General features: G+C 57.1%; 1 protein-coding gene across 2 annotated transcripts in view; it reads left to right on the forward strand.

Moving 5' to 3' along the window:
* RUNX3 (RUNX family transcription factor 3) overlaps positions 1–15,734 on the forward strand; it is a 59,810-nt gene that overhangs the window by 16,249 nt on the left and 27,827 nt on the right. Inside the window, exon 3 of one of the 2 annotated variants that reach the window (XM_087858296.1) lies at positions 14,608–14,894. In XM_087858296.1, coding sequence (XP_087714422.1) covers positions 14,608–14,894 — 287 coding nt within the window. Of the gene's footprint in view, positions 1–14,223; positions 14,895–15,734 lie in introns of those variants that run through there. The other variant, XM_045782557.2, reaches the window with a different exon arrangement.

The following is a 15,734-nucleotide window of genomic DNA, read 5'->3' on the forward strand; positions in this document are numbered from 1 at the left end:
TGAGGTCTACACACGCCTGAGGTCACAAGCACCCTCAGATCGTGGTCATCTGTGAGGCTGTTCTGGTTGGAACTGAGAATCTGGGATGGAAACCATAAGCCTTAGACCATAATGTGGACAAATGGCTGGATAAGTGGGTATTTTCAGCCCAATGGAACTGGCTGGCTCAGAACCGGTCCTAAGGGAGGAATCTGGGATGGGGCTAAGACGTGCATACCAGGGTGTTCCCGGCAGCGTCTTCATAACAAATACACAAACACCCGAAAGGACCGGCCACGAGGGAACACGACAGTGGTCTAGCCGGGGAAGCGGGGGGGGGGGGGGGTTCTTCACACTCCCCCACCCCCCACCGCCCTGCCCCCATGCCCCACAGCACAGACGCATGCCCTGCCAATGGGAGAGGATTTAATGAGCGGGGCAGGAAACGCACACAATGTGTTGGTGCGTTTCAAAAGCAGGTTGAAAACAGCATGCAATGTATGTTCCCAATGTTAGAGAAGAAAAGGAGGTCGGGGGAGGAGAGAAGAAATTAAATGTATACGTACAGTAGGAGCACCAGAGGGCTAAAAACCAAAATGTTAACAATTGTTCTGGGTGGCAGGATGATGGGTGGTTTTAATTTTCTTCTTCGTAATTTTATTATTTTCCAATTTTTCTTTAATGAATGTGTATTATTCTTATAATCAAAAAAAAATGTGTTTTAAGAGATGGGGTGGGGGGATCAGAGGTTGTTCTTGTCCTTTAATAGACTCTAAAACCGGAAGCCCAGTGTGAAAAAGACGAATTTTCATTCATTTACTCATCCACCCATTCATTCCCTCACTCACTCATTCACTCGTCCATCCATCCACCCATTTTCAAATACTTCTAGACACCTCCCTAGAGCCAGGCTCTAAGCTTCACCACCGAACAGCTGAAAGTGACCCATCTCTGATCTCAGGGAGGTCACAGTCTGGGGCAGAAAAAGGATATGATGGCAAGTCCTTACAATGCCTTCAGATGAGGGGCGACAGGAGTAGTGAAGAGGGAGGGGGCGAGGCATGCCGGGAGCATCAGCGATGGTCTCACAACGGAGGGAAATTGGGACAGGGCTTTGGTGCACAGGCAGCAGCTCTGGAATCCCAGAATGGGGGAGGGTACCACTTGCAAAGGCATCATGGGCTCTTAGAGAGGATATACTCTGTGTGGGGAAGTGTGTCAGGAGGTGAAGCTAGAATGTTCTGCAAGCCATGTTCTTCAAGGGCTTTGAATTGCCTGGCTGTGCCATTCAATGGTCGTGTGACTCTGACTAAGCTGCGAAACCTCCTGGGCCTCGGTTTCCTCACCTGGAAAATGAGCTAATGACGTCATCGGGTTACCGCAAGAACCAAGCCAGGCAACAACTATAAGGCACTCAGAACAGTACCAGGTGTGCAGGCAGGGCTATAACACGGCTTGCTTTGAGTATTTGCTGTTAGTTACACTTTATCCAGGAGGCATTCTGGAAACCAAAAGAATTCTTAAGCTAGAAATTAATGTTCATTCATTCATTTATGTATTTCATTCATTCCACAGAGGTTTATCGAGACACTTGTATGAACCCAAGCATGTTTTTAGGCACTGGGGATACAGTTGCCAGACGAAATACAGGACACCCAGATTATCTGAATTTCAGACAAATAGAGAATTGCAATATTTGGGATAACTTTATACGAGAAAAGTACCTGTCATTGGTCCGAAATCCAACTTAATTGGATGCTCTGTATTTTTATTTGCTCAATCTGGCAACTCTAACAGGGAATGCAATGCCAAGTGAAAAATCAAAACCCTTCCCTCCTGGGGTTGACACTCTACAGGGGAGAAGAGATAATTCGTAAGTAGAGGCATAATTTCTTAGGCAAGGGTAAAGGTTGAAGAAGTAGAAATCAAGAAACGGGGCTATATCGATTTCCTAGAGCTGCTGCAACTAATTTCCACAAATTTCGTGGCTTAAAACAACACGCATATATCATCTTACGGTTCTGGGGGGTCAGAAGTCCTACATGAGTCTCACAGGGCTAAGATCAAGGTATGGGCAAGCTGTGATTCTTTCTGGAGGCTCTGTGAGAATCCATTTCCTCACCTTGTTGGGCTTCTAAAGGCCCCTCACTTTCCTTGGGTGGTGGCCCCTGTCAATTTTCCATGTCACCTCACCCACTGAGTGTCCTCTCCTGCCTCCCCCTCTTCCACTTCTACAAGGGCACTTGTGAAAAACTGGGCCCACCTGGATAGTCCAGAATAAGCTCCCCATCTTGAAGTCCTTAACCTTCATCACACCTGCAAACTCCTTTTTGCTGTCTAAGGTCACATATTCTTGGTTAGAGCGGTTGGGATGTGGACATCTTTGGGCACCATTATTCTGCCATTATAAAACCACAGGGACTCAGAGAAGGCCTTTCACAGAGGGTGACAGGGACCTGAATGAGGTGGTGAGTGGAGCCATGCAGACAGAATGTGAAGGGCTCTCCGAGGAGAGGGAACCCTATGTGCAAATGCCCCACAGTGGGGGTAGGATTGGTATTTAAGGACCGGCAAGGAAGCTAGTGTGGTTGGATACAGGGAGGGCCAGGTGGAAGGAGATGAGGATGGAGAGATGGAAGGGGGGGTCTGGCTGTGCAGAATCCCAAAGAGCTAATCCCTCCCCCATTCCTGGCCCTCAATTCCCCAAACTCTGTCCCTAACACCATCCTGCTCTGCTAAGCTGACAGTCACTCCAAGAGTACTTGCCTCAAAGACCAAACTCCTCCCAGAAGGATTGCAGGATTCGAAGGAAAGTTTCCCTGCAGCATGAGAGATTCAAGTTAAATGTTTAAAAGAACTTCCTGTGTGCTAACAGGAAATGGTCAGTTAGCTACCAGAAAGTTTGGTAACATGTGAGAGACTAGGTCTTGACTGAGGGTCAAAGGGGCCAAGTGCCCCAGGACCCCATATTCAGGGACCAGCCAAGCTCCCAAGGTGAGTGGTGAATCCTGACCTTGGCCACTGGCCATGCTGCGACCTAAGGAAGCCACGTCCCCTCCTCAGACCTGTTTCTCCAACACAAGGGAGTTGGACTCAAGGATCTTCAAGGTCCTCCCAGTGTTGACCAGCTGTGATTACCACACCCTAAGACTCTCTGATTCCAGGGATCGTATAATCTAGGACAAAACCTCATAACTGTGTGACTGCAGACAGGTTCCTCGATCCTACACAGCCTCAGTCTGGGCACTGTAGGTGGGGGTGACTGCAGAGCCCACCTCCTCGGGTGGGGTGACAGTGACTGCCTAGCACACAGGGAGCACTCAGTTAATGTGAGCTCCAGGGATGAGGATTTTAACGTTGTCAGTCTCAGTGCCTCAAGTCTGTGACCCCGTCTCCAGGAGCCTGACATTTGCTGGCTGTGGGATTTCAAGTCTCCAGGACGCCCCCCCCCCCCACTGCCAGCGTGCCCCCAGCGCCCTGGCTTCCCCCACGTGCTGGGTGGCATGCCTACTCCATGACCACATGAAAAGCCATTCCCCCAGGGTGTCCCCACACCTGGGAAAACCGGCAGCCTGCCCGGCGCTGGCCCCGCCTGGTGGCTGGAACACCGGGCAAGATCAATGAAGCCAGGCTGGGCTCCCAGTGCAGCCACCTTGTTCCAATCAGGGCTGGGCGCCTTCCGCTCCGGACCCCCGCCCAGCGCCGAGCTGATGCCCCTCCCGGGCCCTGCCCAGCAGCCCACGTTTCCAGCCCCGTGACCCCGGAGAAACAGTGTCCACTGCCTGGCTCCCCTCTGGCTCCAGCCTGCCCAGAACTGGGCGTTGAAGAACAAGCTGGCTGATGGGACGGCCGGAGGAGCACCAGGCCCCAAGGTGGGAGCCGGGCCTGGTCCCGGCATTTGGGCATCAAACCATACAAGCCCCTCTCACCTCCAGCCTCGGTTTCCTCAGCTGCTACTTCAAGCCACCCCATCTGGTTTTCGGGGCCGATTGTGAGAAAAGCAGAAGAGACAGAAGGCAGAGAATGTTTTAGGAACTGTGGACATGCCTGGTAGAGAGGAGGAGGGAGAAAGCAGGTGGGAGAAGCCAGTTCTCCCTTCTTCTATCTGGGTCCTTCTCAGCCTCCAGGTCTGGGCTCTCTCCTCTGAGAGACCCTCACTGAGCACCTGCTCTGTAGTATGGGTGACCACCTCCTTGCCCAACCCCCCACCCGGTCATCTTCCACCCCTTGGCCTTCGTCTGTTTTCTCCAGCATCCCAAGATGCTATCAAACATTGGCACATTTGTCTGTTTACCTCCTTGTTTATCTTCTGCCTTCCCCTCCGAATCGAAGCTGCATGGACTGCTGCCTGTCTTGTCCATAGCTGCACCCCCAGCACCTGAGATAGCCCCGGGCCCGTAGGCTGGAGGTGCTCAATGAGTGTTTGCTGACCGAGCGGATCTCGAGTCTCCTCCCCGTCTGCTTCTCATTTCTCCTCTTCCTGTCCATCCCGGCTCCCCACTTCAAGCACAGGGCTCCCTGAGGACAGGACTGGGAACACTTTCCCCTGCAGTCCTAGGGATGGGGCCAGGCCTCTGTGAGCTGAAGGAACTTCACACCATCAAGGCCAGCCCTGATCTGACTGAGCCTCGAAGATGGGGCAGTAAGAGGGCCCAGCCCCTACCCCAGGTCTGAGCACCTTCTAGGATCCCCTTCCGGAAGCCCCCTCAGGTGCAGCCAGAGACACATAGGTTGACAAACACATGCCAACAGCAAATGACAAAGAGTGCCCAGTTCTGAGCCTGTGGCCTAGACATGCCAGGTAGGGATTTATGAGCCTGCTCAGGTCTCTATTTGGCTCTGCCCACAACCTCAGCACCTCCCCGAGGGCCATGGGTCTGGTAGGTAGGGGTAGGTAGGCCGGCATCCCTCCGGGAGCAGTTCTCCCTGGTCTCATTCCCCCAACCCCAGCCATCCAGCCCTGCCGGCCTCTGGTCTCTCGGGGTCACCTGTGGACCCTGGGCCACTGCTCTGTCTTGCTTCCATGGTGTCTGTGCTCCCCGTGCAGCTAGGCCAGGCAGCACAGGCTGCCGGGTGCAAAGTTCAGCTCTCACGTTTACCCGTGGGGTGAACCGGAGCAAGTTACTAACCTTCCCGTGCCTTGGTTTTTCTAGTGTTATCATGGGGATGATGACGGGGGGCCCAACACATAAGGTGGCCGTGAGAATTAAATGAAATAATACATGTAAAGCGTAGATAGCATTCGTTATGATAAGTGAGGGGCCCAGGCCCTGGGATGAAACTGCTGGGGTGAGCCAAGTGCAATGTCAGCCTCAATAGAGCTTGGTTCGAATCCCAGCGCTGCCCCTTCCTGGCTGGGTCCAGGAGGTCTCCTCAGCGAAGCTCAGTTCCTCGCCCATAAAGGAGGTCCAAGGACACTTATCTGGAGGACTGCTGGTAAGATTAAAGGAGCTCAGTAGTGAGCATGCTCAGGGGGGCCTGGGGACCGAGAAATGCCCCATACAGGGCTGTTGCCATGAGGAGGTTGGCTTCAGAGGCCACCAGATCATTCGGCTGAGATTAAGCTGGTAGACAGTACAATCTGGTTGAAATAGTGATCTGGTCGAGAATAAACACTCCCGTTTTGACACACCGTGGGCGTTTTTGCAACCGTATACAAATGTAAGCATTACTGTTCATCTTTTTAGAGCTTTGGGTAGGGGGGAGAACTTTTTCTGTTGTTTCCCTTTTGCTTTTCTTTTAAAATGTTTTATTGCAAAATACAGTAACAGAAGAATATATAAAATACAAATATTGTTTAAAAAATAATAATAAGACAGACATCCAGAATAAATAATAAAACAGAAGCCATTAAGCTATGGCATCCAGACCTGGACACTTAGGGTGCCTGACAGGCCGAGGTGGACTGGGGAGCAGGAGAGGGGGGACAAGACCAAGGCTGGGCCTTCCAAAGACTTGTGTAGGAGAGAGCTGGGCCAGCAGGCAGGGACCTCAGAGTCAGGTCCAGCTGCCACTGAGCCTCCTATGTGTCCCTGACCATGTCTCTGACCTCTCCTGGACCTCAGTAGCCCCAGAACTGTCCTAGATTAACATGGAATTCTAGAACATTGAAGACGGACAGTCCTCCTGAGAATCAAGTGTGGCCCAATACACTTAGCTCCCTGATGAGGTGTCTGATGCCCAGAGAGGGAAAGGACTTGTCCAGGGTCACCCACCAAGAAATAAGGGGATGGCTCCCCTGGAGCTAGCAGCCAGGTCCATGAGCCTTGAGCCTAGCCCAGGTTGTAGGTCATGACCGTCTTTAGGCTCCTTTCAGCCCCAATATCCTAGGATTCATTGAGGACTGGGACTCCTTTGAGTTGATCAAAACACAGGGTGCAACTGCTTCCCCAACCAGGGAGGGTGGCAGAAGAAAACTGGAGCATGAAAGACCGAGGAAGCCACAAAGAAGAACTTCCAGGTGTTTCGAACCCAGCACTGGTGGTGGCGGGGGGCAGGACTCCTGCTACATCCCTGGCCAGACTGGAGGCAGTGACCCACATAGAGAGCTAACACATTTACGAGTGGAACAAACAACTATGAAACTGAGACACCCCCTGCCCCAGCTGTCTGGATGCAGGCCCCCGTCCCTACCGTGCAGCCTGGTACTGAGTGCTCCACTAGCTACTGGGCGAGCGGCTGAGCACCCTCACTTCTCTGGCCTCTATTATCCCTTCTGTTACTTGGAAATTAAAAAAAAAGAAAAAAAAAAAGAAGCTTGACCATGTGCGTCGCCACCCCTACGGAGCATGGTGAAGATGAAATACTGCAGCATGCGGAGTGGTTAAGACACTTGCTTTGGAGTGAGAGGGACCCAACTCCAAATCCAGGCTTCCTTGCCATGTGGGAAAGTCTCGGAGCCTCAGCTGTCCCATCTGCGAAATCCGTACGACTATTCTGAAGTTCATCTCCGATACTGTCGGCAAAGTAGGTGCTCAAAAACACACGACTCCCCAGGCCAGGGGAGATGTTGCCATTGGCTGAAGGGGTGACTTGCGGGTAGGATTGCTTACCTAATCTGGTGGGGGGGGGGGGCTCAGTGCAAAATGAAAACGCAGGCCCTTTGTTCAAAAAGTCTGAAGGATTTCAAGGCAGGGACGGCAGAGCAGGAGAGCAGGCACTGGGCCCTTCTGCAAGCAGGACGCTGTACCACTGCTGGGGTCACGGGCCCGGGGAAGCCAGGCCTGCCAGTGGGGCATGGAGGGCAGCTCAAGCCCAGCTCCGCGGAGGGGCCGAGGCCCTGCCATTGTGGCTCCTGCCGTGGCGCTGAGGGCCACCGCCTCTCCCCGGAGCTGCAGCTGGGATCATGACCGCCCGGCCCTGCCACTCTCGGTGGCCACGGGAAGCAGCATAAAAGACCGACTGTTCTCCACCTCGTTATGCCCCGTTTTTATCTCATGCCATGCATACAGCACATAGTTGATTTCTTTCCGCAAAGGGCTGCGCTTTTTTTCTTTTCCAAGGGCGACGCTGGAAAGCCATGTGGCTTTTATTGCTGGCAGGAATGTCTGAGGCGTTCCTCTACCACCACATGAAATGGAGCCGTAATCTTCATCTGCGTAAGGCCAGAGCCCCCAGTCTCCTCAGAGCCATCAGCCTCTGAGATTAATTAAGGCTTCACAAGGACTGACAGTCATTAGGACCTTTTTGGGGAGGTGGAAAATCCCTAATGGGACAGGCGGGGCCAGGGAGCCACTGGGTGGGCGGTGGGGTGAGGAGGGCCGGCCGCGGAGAGGAAGGCACCCTAGACCCGAGTCAATGGAGGGGGTGGGAGGGGGTTCCAGACTCTGCCGCTGGCCTAGGCAGTGACTTTGAATGAGACCCTTCCCCTCCCCGGGCCTCAGCTCTGCCACTTGACAAATGGGAGATGTGGATATGCTATCTGAGCCCTGCTGAGGCTGACATTATAAAATCCTGAATCCTGACCACGATTCGCATGCCAGGATTCTAATTCTCTTCCATGACTCTAACTTCAAGCATCTGATTCTGGTCCATAAGAACAGACTGTGGGGCCCGGCTGCCTGGTTGGAATCCTGGCTCCACAGGTGGCCAGCTGTGTGAGCTTGGGCGAGTTTCCATCTTTAGCTCTCTCACCTGCAGAATGGGGGTGAGGCCGTACCTCCCCGATAAGGGTCCTGTGAGGCACAGATGAGCACACAGTGTGGGATCAGGCCCAGCATGCCGGAAGAGCTTAACTGTTGTCAGTAATGATTAATAGAGCTCAAGTTTCTAATCCCGTGGTTCCAGTTCAATTCCAAACATTGGTTTCTGACTGGCAGCTATTCTTGCCATCTGATTAAGGCTTGGAGATGTTTTGAACCTGAAAGTCCTCCTGTCTTTCCTCCCACAATAGGGAGTGTAAGAGGTGATAGCCACTCAGAGGAGCCCTTTCCCTCCCTGACTGCCAGAGCTGAAGCCCCTTCCTGGGCTGGGGAAGGAGTATGCCTTTTCCAAGACCCTCCTGGGCTCCGAGCTACCCAGGTCCCTCTCACCAGCTCTGTCCCCACCTCCCAAAGAAGAATCCTCTGATTTGATGACTCTACCAGCAGGTAGTTCTGCACCCACCCACTGATGTGGGTGAAGAGTCTAAGGCCCTCTGACCAGCGAGCAGAGAGGAGACAGCGTCTCGATCCAGGAGTCCTGTTGAAACAAGGGCCCTCTGGTTCTGAGGCCCAGAGTGGGGAAGCTCTCAGGAGGCCCTACAGGGGAGTTGGGGGGGAAGTCCAGGGCTGTGCAAAAGAGGGAGCCAATGCCACCTGAGGAGGTGGGAGGTGGGGAAAGGGACCTCGTGGGCTTGGCCCCAAAGTCACCGAGAAACCTACCTGGGGGCCCACGGGGAGCCAGCCTGCTGCTTACAGGGAGCATGGAAGCTCACTCCCACCGTTCCGATGGGCTGCTGAGGTCCTGAGGGAGACACACAGACCCCGGCATCTCCCCTGAAGCAATGGGTGCTCAAGGTCTCATCTGGCCCTGAGGCACCGGGGGGCCATTCTGTGGGTCCTGGCCCAGCCCACCTGCTGGCTGAGGTCTGGGGTGGCTGTCAGCCTGCCCTGCATTCGGTCGCACCGTGCTGCCTGCTGGCCTTGCCAGAGCTTAGTCCCAAGTCTTGCCTCTTCCTTAGTGAAACAGGTCAAGTCTCTCCCACTTTCTGGGCTTCCGTGCTCCTGTCTGTACACGGGGGACTACAGCTGAGTCTACGTCCTCACAGGCAGGTTCCGAGGCCAGAGGCGAGCACGAGGTGGGTAAGCCTCAGCAGATGACCCGTGTAGCCCCTTTCTGCCTCGCAGCCTGGTTGGAAGGGTCTGCTGGTTTCCACACCTACGGCTGTTTCACAGCGTCTGTTGCCCACACCCCTCCCCCTGGCTCCACCACCATCGTGATCGCTGTTTATCGAGCACTTTCAATATCTAGATGCCGGCTCTCCCCAATATTTTGTTCAACCAGTGCAGGGGTGCATAATCAGGTCCCCAGATTTTGCGTCAGGTCAGGCTTTTAACCCCACTCGGGTTCTCCCTAACCCAGAAAATACTGAGCAACATTTCTCTTTGTTTCAGTGGTCAAAACACCTACCCCCACACAATTGCCGGGATGGAATGAAAGCGTGTACTTAAAGGCCAAACTCAGGGCCTGGGCGCGGTAGTACCTCAGCAGTCCTAGCTGTCGCTGTCCTTCCCCTTTCCCCCACCAGGGGACTGAGGCTCCGGGAGGTGCAAAAATGACACCGCCAGTCAGTGGCAGAGCCAGTAGCTGTGTCCTAACCACAGGGCTCTCTCCAGCTCCCCCTCCCTCCCCTCATCTGGCCCTTTCCAAAAAAAAAAAAAAAAAAAGCCACCCTGTAATTTGAGAAGCACACTTGTCCTTCTGCACATTCGGGAGCCTTCCAGAGAGGCTGCCCAGAAGGAATTCTCTGGGGTAAGGGCCCCCAACCCTGCCAGCAACAACCCTTTGACCATACTATTGTTGATTTTTGTAATCCTTTCTCACTAATGTTTATATGTGTGTGTATGTATGTGTGTGTCTGTGTAATAATACATATGTACAAACACACATATTTGAAATCGGAATGCAGGCAAGCCTTGGTTTAACTAGCAGCATTTTCTTTTTCTTTCACATGGAACGATTGATGGCATTTTAGATGTGGTGAAACAACGCTCTTCCCTTCCTGGAGGGAGTCTTTCATTCCCTGGTTTGTGAAATGGAGCGATCAAAGCCACCTCCATTCACAGAAGGGGAAACTGAGGCTCACTGAGGGACAGAAATGTCCCACCTTAAGTTCCAGGCAGGAGGGGTTCACCAGAGTGAGGGAGTGGAGGCCAGGCTGGAAGAACTCATTAACTTCTAGAAGACAGTCCTCTGCCAGTAACTGAACTGGGGCTCCCATGAGACTGGGGATAAAGGGAACGCAAGCCTCCTTGGGGACGGGGAGGTGGCTAACAGTGTCAGCTGAGGCCCAGTTCCTAGTCAAGACAGCGTCTGCCTGTAGGGGTATAAAGGGTGGGAGCCAGGAGGGTTTCCAGAGTGAGGGTCTAAGAGCCTAGGGGAAAGAAGGTGAGTCTTCTGAAGATCTAGGCGCAGGCAGCCCTGTGATAATTGCTGGAAAACCCTCCTGCGAGCCATCTCTGCCTGGAGGCAGGTCACAGACAGTCCTTACCTCCCCCAGGCAGCCTCTAGGCGAACCAAGGGGGGCAGGATAGCCATGGACTAGGCTCTGAGTCTTGGAAGCTTTGAACATGAGAATTGGATATTTCACAAATGGGAAGTGTGAGGCCCACAAAGAGGAAGAGACTTGCCAAAGGCCCCCAACAACGGGCGGTCAGGCCTTATTTTTTCAGTGTGACAACAGTGAGAGCTTGCATGGCTGGAGCACCCCCTATGTGCCAGGCCTGTGCTAAGCACCTTCCGCGGTTTCTGTGAGGAGGCCACGATCACTAGCCCTGCTTTACGGATGAAATAGACAAGAGTCAGAGAGCTTTAAGCAGTGTTCCCTAGATCACAGTAGGTGGAGGAAGGCAAACGGGCAGTGGAACTGCAGACCCAGGCCCCTTCCACAACGAGTGAACTTCTTAGAAGGTTTCCATGTCACATATGTCCTGTGTCTGGCACACTTGGGGGATCCTCCCCCCTCCCCAGGCACCAGACTCTTGAGGAATCAGACCTGCCCTGGTAAGCTCTCTGGCCTGTGGGGAGACAGACGCAGGCACCTGCTACCACCAACGCTTTTAGAGTGCACTCCTAGACCCCCTCAGGCGGCTGGAAAAGGGCGCCCTGACGCAGGGTCATTTTGACCCCATGGATCCCACCCCCAGGGGCAAATGATGCTGGAGGGGGGAGTGGCCCCCAGATCCTGAGTTCTGTGGCCACCATGTTGGGTCCCTGCTTACCCAACTCTGGGCCAAGGTAGGCCCAGATCGCCGGGCTTCCTCACCCTGCTGTGTACAATTTGGGCTGCTCTTAGGAGAGGGCCACTCAAGAGAAAGCAGGAAATTTGTACACCAGTCCACTGGAAGAGGGAAAAGAGGTGGCTAGCCATAGAAAACAGGGAAAGAAGAGCGTATCCACGTGTCCCACGTTAGGGAGTGGGAACTGTCCAACTGGCTCTCAAAATGGTAAAAAGAAAAACAGAAAAAGAGAGAAGTGACTCTCTGTTGGTCAGAGTTGGGGAGGACGTTTAAGTTAGCCATAGGTAAAAATTGGGAATGAGCTGGGCTGTACTTCTGCGTGTCCTTCTCATCCTCTGGCCGCTCAGGACGGGACAGAAGAGGACTGTGCATTTCTGGCAGGGAGAACGTTCTGTGGGTCAGAGGGCACAGGGATGGTCGGGTGCCAGAGATGCCAAGGCAGTGGGCATATGTGTCCTTCAGGGGCAGGTAGGGCAGCCTTTGGTCTGACACAAAGGCATTGGTTTGTCCTGGCCGCATAGATAGTGAGAAGTCGAACGGAACGTTTTTCCAGAAAGGGCAGTTCTCAGGAGGCGGGCCGTGTCGCCTGGACGCGGGACCCAAGCCGGCACACATCTGTGGGCAGAGCCTGGCCGGCAACTCCGCGGCGGGCAGAGTGCAGGCGCCAACTAGCGGTGGCTCCCGAAACTGCTCCCAGCCCGGCGGGCCCCGGAGACCGCAAGCTGGAGACCCAAGCGTCCCCTGGTTCCCGCGCCCACACGCCACACGCAGTGAGCACCCTCCCGAGGGCTGGAGCCACGCCGGATGCTGTGCCAGGTGCCGAGACCCACAGGAACCGCACTTTCAGGACGTCCGTTTGTGAAACAGCCGTAGGATGAGGGAGAAATTCGGCGGAGGGACAAGTAAGGGCACGGGTGCAAACCGAAACCACTAGACGAATCGAATTTACAAACCCCAGACACAGCGGGTCCTGGCCCCACAGCCGCTCCAGGGCCACACGCGTCGCCCCCCCTCCCTGGCCCTGGGCCGTACCTGGCCACAACTTGGTGGGCCTTTTGGCGGGAAGCTCCTAGAGGTCGGACGCGCCAAGGCCCCGGTGCCTCGTTTTCTTCTGGTCCCGCCGGTACTGCCCGCGCTCCCGAGAGTTCGGCAACTCCGAGATGCAGGCTCTATAAAAAGATCCCGTAGGGTCCTTCGCTGTCCCCGCCTTCGAAATGGCCCGAGGGGCTGACGTGAGGCTAAGGCAGGGGCAGGGACCAGCACTCCAGGTGGTCGAGGCTGGGCCAGAGCCCGTCCGCCCAGAAGCGCACGCGGGGCTGGAATTCGTTCCGCAACGACGAAATGGCGCACACTGGGCCGCGGTCAGATCTGGGGCGCGATCTTGCGGCCACCTTCGGATCGTAGGCTTCTTCGCTTCCGAGGCTTGGAATTCGTCTCACTGCACCTGTCAAGCGCCGGGAACAACGAATATTCAGCCCGGTCTCCGAGACGGCAGGGAGACTCGGCACGCGTTCGTCCTGTTCCCTCGACTCCTGGGAGCCCATTCTAGGGCGATAATCCAGAATGAATGGGAGCTTGATCTTTGCAGTTCTCCTCCCCGATGTAGCTTGTTCCTAGGCCCACTCGTTTGGCCTAGGAAGCGGGAGAGGCCAGGGTTGTTCACCGTGAAGCTCCGGGAGTCACTGGGTCGCGCGGGCCGGAGTGAGAGCGGTCTGCGTCCCTGCGGCGCGGCGGGAGCGCACCGCCGGGTAAGACGGAGGCGTGGGCCCTCGGGGGGCCAATCTGCATCCACACGGGAGGAAAATTGCCTCCTCTGGAAGCCGGGGCCCTTGGCTTGGCAGCCGTCCCCGCGTTAGCCGCACGCTCGTCTTCCTGCCGTGGACTCGCGTCCTCTTGCACGATGCAGGACGGTGCTGTATGCGCCGGGCAAAAATCAGGGGGAAACACTCGCGTTTTCCAGGCCCCATCGTGTTTCTCAAAGAATCACAGGCCGCCACAACGAAGAACGAGGAAGCGAGGCCTGCACGGTCCTGAAAGTTGCTTTGGGGGGAGCGGAGAGGAACGGGGTTTGTCACCCCCAAGCCAGATGCCAGCCCGCGGGGGACATCCGTCTGTCCCCTGTTGGCAACGGGGCCAACGAGGCCGGGCCCAAAGCCGCGCCGGGCTGGGAGGTGCAGAGGCGGCTGGTGGTCGTGGAATCTCTCGTGTAGTGGAAGCTTTTGGGCCGAAATAATTTGCAGGATGGCGGGGAGCGCGGGGCACGGTGAGGAAACCTCTTTGGGGCAGCTCCCCGCTCGATGTCACTGGCCTTGGAGCCCCCGCGTCCCCCAGCTGAGAGGGCAGGCATCAGAGGCCCAAAGGAGCTGGAGCGGGGAAGGCCCAGCCAGCGGCAGCGGGTAAAGGGCGCGAGAAGGGGAGCTGCGGTCCCGCGTCAGGGAGCCGCCGCCCAGGAGGCAGCCGCAGAGGAGCCTCCTGTAGGGCCCGGACGTTTTAACCAAATGTTTAGCATTGACCCCGGGGCCCCCGAACTTTCGAGGAGCCCTGGGCTAACGCGCCGGGGCCCCGACCTGGGCGTCCTCCCCGGGGCGGGGCCTTCCGCCCCTCCCCGTTGGGCGGCCTTCGGCGGTCCCCGTTCCTCCCCCACGAGCGCGGCCGAGGTGCCGGCGATGGGGGCTCCGATTGGCTGCGCGACGCGTCGCTCGGGCCGGCCCCGCCCCCGCGGGCCCCGGGGTACTAACCCCGCGCGGGCCGGCGCGGCGCCGCCACTTGATTCTCGAGGATTTGTTCTGGGGTTGCGGCCGCTCAGTCGGTGGGGCGGCCGCGAGCGGGCTGCGGGGGCGGGAGGCGGCGGCGGCGGCGGCACAGCCCGCGCGGGCCCCGCCGCGGCGGCCGAGGCAGACGTCCCGCCGCGAGAGGCGGCAGCGAGCGGGCCGCGAGCCCAGGATGCGGGACTAGCGGGCAGGCTGCGCGCGGCCGTCGGGGCAGCGAGGCCTCGCTGCGGGCGGGCCCCGGCGGGGCGTCCCCGGGCGCCGCCCCCTGCTCCCTGAGGCTGCGGCCCGGCCGCTTCTGCTTTCCCGCTTCTCGCGGCAGCGGCGGCCGAGGAGGCGCCCGCGCCGGCCGCCCCCGGGGGAGCCGCGCCGCCGCCGCCCGCCCGGCGCCCTGACGGCCGCTGTTATGCGTATTCCTGTAGACCCGAGCACCAGCCGCCGCTTCACACCTCCCTCCACGGCCTTCCCCTGCGGCGGCGGCGGCGGCGGCGGCGGCGGCAGCAGCGGCAAGATGGGCGAGAACAGCGGCGCGCTGAGCGCGCAGGCGGCCGTGGGGCCGGGCGGGCGCGGCCGGCCGGAGGTGCGCTCGATGGTGGACGTGCTGGCGGACCACGCGGGCGAGCTCGTGCGCACCGACAGCCCCAACTTCCTCTGCTCCGTGCTGCCCTCGCACTGGCGCTGCAACAAGACGCTGCCCGTCGCGTTCAAGGTGAGTGCGGGGCCCGGGGCGGGCGGACGCTGGCCCTGGGGATCTGGGCGCCTCAGCTGCAGGAGCCGGTGCCCCGGCCGGGGAAGGGAGGGGACGGGCCCGCTACCCCGCGGCGAGAGCCCAGCGGCCGGGCCCAGGGCGCTTTCGGTCTCGCTGCGCGCTCTGCCCGGGGACTTTGGCGTTCCCTCTCAGATGCACCCGGCACGGGAGGCTTTTAGGGGGGTTGTCCCCTCCACCTTCAGGGAGCCCTGCTGAAAGACGTTGATGAGGAAACGGGCGGATGGGGCTTCGCTCCTCTCCAGTCCGGATTCCTCCAACACAGCCTTGCAGGCAAAGGGGAAGAAGAGCCCCTGACCAGGGCGAGGACACCGGAGGTGGGGTGCGGAGGGTGGATAGGGCCTACCCTCTACTGCCAGCACCCCTCCTCCTGCACCGCTTCAGAAACACTTCCTGCTCACACCCTCAACCGCTGGCTTCTGAAATTTTACACCGGGCGACTCTAGGGCTGAGAAGGGGGGCACCGAACCCTAAACGTTTGCGGCGGGAATCCCGAATGTCGGGCAGAAATGGGGGGCGCTCCCACCCCTGGCAGCCCCCAGTCCTTCAGAGGATCTTTTTCTCTTTGGTAGGGAGTAGGCGACTGTTTCATTTTCATTTTTTTAAGGGGGCAGCGAGATGAAACGAAAACGCCTTGGTTTTCCCCTAAACCTCTCACAGCTGCCCTGAGAAAGGGCAGGGCAGGAAGGGCCAGCGGCTGGGGGTGGCGGGTGCCCGAGGTGGCTGGAAACAGCGGCTTCTGGCAGCTGGGGCCGTCCTTGCTCCCATTAAGACGACTCCAAA

The sequence above is a fragment of the Ursus americanus genome, chromosome 33 (genome assembly GCF_024610735.1).
Source record: "Ursus americanus isolate L20-20 chromosome 33, mUrsAme1.1.p, whole genome shotgun sequence".
In the NCBI taxonomy this organism is placed as follows: Eukaryota; Metazoa; Chordata; class Mammalia; order Carnivora; family Ursidae; genus Ursus; species Ursus americanus.